Raw genomic sequence first — 7095 nt, 5'->3', positions numbered from 1 at the left:
TTGGGCTTGTCTAGTTTGGAGAAAAGGAGGCTGAGGAGCAACCTCAATGCTCTCTACAGCTTCCTGAAGAGAGGAAGTGGAGAGGGAGGTCCTGAGCTATTCTCCCTGGTATCCAGTGACAGGATGCACGGGAACAGTTCAAAGCTGCACCAGAGGAGGTTTAGACTGGACATTAGGAAGCTTTTCTTTACCGAGAGGGTGGTCAGTCACTGGAACAGGCTTCCTAGAGAGGTGGTCAATGCCTCAAGCCTGTCAGTGTTTAAGAGGCATTTGGACAATGCCCTCAATAACATGCTTTAACTTTTGGTGAGCCCTGAAGTGGTCAGGCAGTTGGACTAGATGATCGTTGTAGGTCCCTTCAACTGAAATATTCTATTCTATTCTACTGCTGGAAGACTATGACTTTGCACTAAGGCTACCATCTGATTAGGTCACAATGAAGAAGGCCACCTAGAACAACATAAGACTGCATTACATGGTCAAATATGTTATTGGGTCATTTAATTCAGTTCCATATCATTGCAAAGTACATTATCCAACTTTAATCTTGCAAGTTCAAGCAGAAGACTTGGTGACAGCATAAAAGCTCTTCAAAAAAACAAGTGAACAAAAAAAAAACCCCTAAAATCTTCAACACCAGCTGTGGAGCAACAGAAGATTTACATGTATAGGTCAATTTCTCCTTGAGCTTCCAATTGCATGGCAGAACTTATGTTTCCTTAGAATGCTATTTTTAATAAATACCGCTCAAAAACCCATAAAATAGAAGTTCTTCGTGGTCACGACCATAGTTTCCAAACACAACCATCCATTTCTCCCTTCTTTCCTGCCTTAAAGCACTACACAAACATCATCGAGGTGTATCAATATACCAGATGAAGTTCTAAGGAAAAAAATGTTTCATACTCAGCATACCTTTTCCATGACAAGTCGAGCGAGTTTTATTGGGTTTGCTATACATTTAACTGCAGATACTGCTCCAGAGTCTAAATTTTTTCCATCCATGATAATGGCATCCATTTCTACTTCACCTTTTTCATTTAGGACAGATCCAGAGCCTAAAGACCAAAAAAAAAAAAAAAAAAAAAAAAATATCAGGGAGGAAGGGAAAAAGAAGGAAGTCATTAAGAGCTAACCATCAGGTGATTCAATTATTAGATCTCATCAAGCAAACTTTCTCTTTCCCAGTTTGTTGTCTGACTTACTGAAAGTATCTCCTGAATACAAACAAAACAGCAAAACCACTGCTGAGTATAACCACAAAATCCAACCATTAAGAGAAGTCTCACAGGGTACAACATCTATTTTAAAATCAAGTTCTATTTTTAAGATGAAAAACATACTTCTAATCCCATCCAAAATGATATACTAGATACAAGAGTTAAAACGACAATCATGAACAGAATTCTTTATCCCCCAGATCACTTCAAGTGAACATAAAACTATTTTACCTTTACAGTTCTTCCAAAGGAGCATACAACCTAACCCAGCAAAATAGTGTAGTGTTCAATCCTATCAACAGATTAATGTCACATAGCATTCCAAGAAACTGCCAAAACTGATGGAGCAGAATAAAAATGTCCATTCACTAGTGTAACAAAAGCTTGAAATAACCAGTTCTTCATTACCAAATAAAAACAGTAGATGAAGGAATTAAAAAAAGAAATCAAGTAATAAAATGTTGGGTAGTTATTTTCTTCTGTAATTATCGGTGCTATCACTAACCTAATTGAAAATTAATGCGATACAAAATGAGACAATGCAAATAGGTTTGGGTTTTTTAATAATGCCAATAACTGTATCACAGGGGAATAATCAGTTGTAAGTCAAGTGCACAAGCCTTGCTAATAAGGATGGAGAAGGCTAAACTTAAAAAGAAGTAAAAAAACCCAAAACAAAACACAGCAGACTTACACAGTAGCTCAGGTAGAAAGACTTGAACGTTGTACAGAGCTAGAACAGGTTTTTTTATTTCTGTTAAACCAACATTAAGGCAGGTCAGAAATGACTGTTAATAATTGTTGACATAAGACTTCTATACCAATGTACTTCAGACCTGAATATATGAAGTTAAATCCCCTGTTACAGGAGACAAAATCCTGTAATCCTCCTCCTGTAATCTCCAAAACTCCCCCTGCCACACACAGACACGCCTGAACTCTGCCCCCAAAAAGTTATTTTTTGCCCCTCTCTGACTGCATAAGCTATTCCAGAGTTCAGTCCTGCATCATTCATAAAGTGCTAATTTCTAGACTACACTGATCTGTGTAGAGCTTATAGGTAACTTCCTTGTGCCACCCGTGTTAACATCATTCTTCCAGCTTCTCCTTTATGGTAATATAAGGAATGCCGCCTTTGTTTTCTCAGATAAGCCCTGCCATACTCTTTTAGCTTCCTTTGACAAGGTAGGCTCTCTAGCTCATGATCACCAAACTCCCACTAGAACTAGGATATCCCCTTCTCAAGCATCAGTGACCAGAACCATGGTTCCAGGGGAAGCTTTACCAGCCCCCTTCACCACTGCATTAATAGTATCCTATGTCTACTGGACATCTCTCATGGGATACATCTCAGGACTTCCTAAAATTTCCTGAGCAAAACGCAGCTGCAGACAGATCCTACAGTCAAAGGCAGCTTCCTACAAAAGCCTCCTTTTACAGTCAGTGAAGAGAGAGAGGTGCCCTCTAAGAACAATTCATCCTACTTGCCTTAGAGAGCTGTACAGCCATCCTTTCTCATTCCACTGACCACCGTGAAAGCCTATACACCATGGCAAGGCTAGATACTAAACTTCAGGTTATCTGAGGTAGGATTTATCCTTCCTTCTGTGATTACAGACTGTCTTTTCACCTGCCTTCCAGCACAATGGGTAGGGACTACCTGCCTCTGAGGCCACATACCGTTGGATACCATTGGCAGCAGCACTGAAAAAAAAAGTTTGACTCACTTGTGAAGCCAAGGCAGGGAAAAAACCAGAGACAACAAAAGACAGAAAATCTAAGGGGACACAAATAACAAACGTGTCTGACATTAGCCGAATCACAGCAGGGGTACTGAGAGGAGTACTCCAATTCCCTCTATCTACAGATAGATAGATCTGTCCTGCAAAGGCTGAGGAGGAAGCGAAAGGATCACTATAATGACAGTTCTTATATCTGGAGTATTCACACCAAGCTAGTTAATACTGCTAGTCAAAGAGATCACATGAAGGAAATATAACCAAGGCCACTTCCTCATCACAAGCAGAACTCGATGACTTCATTATGCTGCGCAAGTCACTAAAATGGTAGTTTTAGACAACAGTATAGCTTCTGAGCCCCTCCACCAATCCTACACCAAGACGCATCTACACAGCGTGGCTAAACCCTATCATTCAAAAAAGGACACAACTTCATCGTTATGCCCATTCTTCCCAATCTTTATTGTTGTCTCTTAGCAATGTCTGTGTTTTCCTAGAAAATAATTATTACAGTAAAACTGATTTTTCTTTTACAAAGATAAATACCACACGGTGAGTTTTAAACAGACACTCCAATCAAGGCCCTCTTCACATAGCTTTCAGCTCATTTTTGCCAGCTACTGAGAGCAGCTGTATCTAATGAGTGTTAACACAATTAGATGTATCTGCAAGTGATTACCAGATTACTTGCCATTTAGATAAGCATAGTCGAACTTGAACAAGGGCTTAAGGCTCAAGTCCAGTTTAAGCAAATTTTGCTAAAAATTGCTCATTTAATATACTACAAACAGGGTATATTGTTAGAACAAATTGAAGTAAACACCTTTAGACAAAAAAATAATTCAACATATATTTAATTAAGGATAAATGTGGCCTTGGACCATGAAAAATTGTGCCACAAACACATACTGCACTTTGTACGTCAAGCAAAATGTTAAGTTGTAACTGCGTATCAGTCATTGGATATGGTAGAGTCTAAGGTCCTATCCTCAAATGATATGATCATTTTTAGAAGAGTATACACTCCTCACAGGTGTCAGTTCAATGACAGCACACTACAAGATAGCATGGCTCAGAAAAAGCAGTATTAGTGACAAGGTATCACAAGAAGGCTAAAAAACCCCCAAACTTGTATGCAAAACACAGAATATTGCTAGTTATTGTGATCCTACTTAGAATAAGTGCCCAAATGTTTCAGACTGTTTTGTACAAGTTAAATAAATGAGCCTAAACAGATCATTATAAAGTAAGCTTTCATCACTGAGAGTCACACTGAGCTAAGATGTATCTCCCATCTAAATAATTTTGATTTACAGAACAATCAAAATTAGTGTATAAGAAACCAAGTATGCAATTGTTTACATGGAATGATTAAGAAAGAGATGTAAACAATCTTTAAGCTTATATTTATATTGAAGTTGCTTCCACATTAGCGTTGGACACCTAATGTCAGGCAGAACACTGAAGAGATGCTTCTCAAGAATTAGGATTTTTTTCCTGCCCTGAAGTAGCTGGTGTTTTTACAATAGCAAATCTAAATTATCTCGCCAGAGAGGTATTTTGAGACACAACCCAGAAGCATAAACAGAGCCAAAGGCCAGATAGATACTGATTGATACTGACCTGAGCAAACCAAAGTCCTAAAGGCTAGTGACTGATTTAAAGAACAGGTGAAGAAAAGTAAAAGTTAAATGAGAGAATGCCATCCTGATGTTAATTATATAACAGTACACACTGCACCTCTAAGTCCACTTCATGATCTCCTCCTGAATTCTCTAAAAATCAAGTTCAGCCCAAGTCAGTAACAAAACACTGAAAGTTTCATCTGAAGTAAAAGCTCTCCCTCACTCTCAATTACAAGGTGAGAAGGAACAAGTGAATCTCTGCGAACTAATCGTGCGCGTAACGAATAGCTATGTTATCTAAAACACTGAACACTGACAGGTCTTTCTGTCCATGTTCATTCCTGACATACCTTGGTGGGGGTGGGGAAATATTTTCACTGAAATTCATCAAAATAATAAATCTGAGGTTGTACGAAGAGGAGAAAAATATTCAACTATTGACGTTAACATTAATCATTAGGAAATCCAGTTATGAACCTTTACTGTATAAATTCATGACTCATACCATTACTGCATTACTGCTGTAATATTATTTACAAAAGCACTAATTGCAATCATTAATGAAGAGAAAAACCACCTAAAATCCCCAAGAACCATATTCCTCTGGCAACTGGTACAGGTCAAGCATTAAGGCTTAAACATTGCTGCAAGCTATGTTCAGGTGCCTTAAACATGAATGTTAACTAAACGTATACTCCATTAAGGAGTCCATGTCTTAAAACTGAAGATGCAGCACAGTAACAGGACAAGACTTACAGAACAGCAACACTGCAGCACAAGAATGAAACGGCAGGGATAAAACACTGAAAAACGAGAAAAGAGTAACTCATCTGCCTAAGTGTGCTCACGAGAAACTATGGTATGTACCGTGCTATTTTATTATACAGAGAAATAAACTATTTCGACACACCAGTATTTACTCCACTGCAATGTGCATAATTCAAAGAAAACGCACTTAATTCTTGAAAAATTACCTGCATTAAAGTGAGGATCATCTTCCATTGATCGTACTGCCTCCTCAACTGCATCCAAGGCACTGCCTCTCTGTTTCAGGATACCATAACCTTGCAGTGCAGCTCTGACAACACCAGCACGGCTTCCCTCTTCTCGTTCTTTAAAGATCCGGCCAGCTCCGCCATGCACCACAATGACAGGCTTCATCCTGCCAAATTCCTCCCAAGGCTTTCAGCTGTGCACACAGGTTACTTGTAATTAGCCTATTTTGGAAAGAAGAATCTTTAGCACATGCTCCCTTCTACATGGAGAGAGCCCTGCATCTACATGGAGATATGGTCAGTTTGACTGCAACCATTTTACCTTTCAGGAAGCTGAGTACTCATGCAAAGGAGCTCCTAATTCAAGTCTCGACTGGAGGAGGCCCCAAGCAACTCGGTGCAACTTTGACGTCAGCCCTGCTTTGAAGGCCCCTTCCAGCCTAAGTTAGTCTGTGATCTTATGATTTAGCATGAAGCCTGTCTGGTGATATTACAGCTTACACAGAAAAAAAGCATCTGAGTGACTCTTGATCCTGCTAACTGCTCTTCACACTAGATGGGTAGCATCATTGTTTAAATACAGAATACAACCAGCAATAAAGAAAAGCGACTGACCCGACCCTAGTTAACAGCTTAACCAACTCTACTGCCTGGATTTCAAACCTCTGACCTCTTGCAAAACTTTGTACTTCATGCAGGAAAACAAGGCATTCAAACCTGGCAGTCAACACTTGGTTGTTACTGCTCACGGCCTCCTGTGAGCAAAAAAGAGTGTTGCTACGCATTCTTGGTGATAGTGTTCACATTTTTGTTTCCCGAAAAAGGCAAAGGAGATGCAGCATCATCTCCCACCAAAATCTAGGGCACCTCACAGAGGAAACTCTCCACATGAAAACAGTTTCTCAGGGCCACCTATTTTTGGAGGCTGTTTAGAACAACATCCAACAGCCTTTCTCTCATCCTATATGCAAACCCTTTAGACGGAGTCTCCCCGTAGTCCTGGACTACTGACAGCCCTGTCCCTTGCACTCCCGCAGCCTCAGGAGCGGCACTTGCTCTCGGGGCCCGCTTGCCAGGATGGCAGCACGAAAGCACCAGATGAAGATCCAACCTGTGCTGTTTGGGCGTTACAGCCCGAGGTGGGGCAGAAACGTCTCGATTATCACCGAGGATCCCGTAAGCGAGGCCTTTCTCCTGGAGGCCGTTTGAGTTTTTATTTCAATCGGCAGCTACGCTCTTCCCTCTGCGAGGGTCTGGGGAGGAAGAACTCAGCACGGGCTCTCCCCAGCCGCGGACCAAGCCCTGCCGGGCATCGCGGCGCTGTCTCGGCCCGGGCTGGGCCTGGCCCGCCCCCCCGCCCCGCCGGGCTGCCTGCCCACCCGCCTCCAGCGCCCCCGCGCTCGCTCAGCCTCACCCGCCCTGGCGGAGAGCGAGAACGCGGGGCGTGGAGCCTCTCTCCCCTCTCCCCGGCGGCGCCGCTGCCGCCCTCAGCCCTCCGCAGGTATGCCGCCCCCCA

General features: G+C 41.7%; 1 protein-coding gene across 5 annotated transcripts in view; it reads right to left on the bottom strand.

The window, feature by feature from the left end:
- ASRGL1 (asparaginase like 1) overlaps positions 1-7095 on the bottom strand; it is a 26063-nt gene that overhangs the window by 18696 nt on the left and 272 nt on the right. For 2 of the 5 annotated variants that reach the window (XM_009275781.2, XM_019471135.1), the window contains exons 1-3: positions 6994-7031; positions 5559-5801; positions 916-1058 (exon numbers count right to left, since the gene is read on the bottom strand). In XM_009275781.2, the coding sequence (XP_009274056.1) occupies positions 916-1058; positions 5559-5745 (330 nt within the window). In that variant the 5' untranslated portion in view covers positions 5746-5801; positions 6994-7031. Of the gene's footprint in view, positions 1-915; positions 1059-5558; positions 5802-6690; positions 6848-6993; positions 7032-7095 lie in introns of those variants that run through there. The other 3 variants (XM_009275782.2, XM_019471134.1, XM_009275780.2) reach the window with 2 other exon arrangements.

Source organism: Aptenodytes forsteri, unplaced genomic scaffold (genome assembly GCF_000699145.1).
Source record: "Aptenodytes forsteri isolate BGI_AS27 unplaced genomic scaffold, ASM69914v1 Scaffold256, whole genome shotgun sequence".
Lineage (NCBI taxonomy): Eukaryota > Metazoa > Chordata > Aves > Sphenisciformes > Spheniscidae > Aptenodytes > Aptenodytes forsteri.
This window is presented reverse-complemented; position numbering and strand designations above follow the sequence as displayed.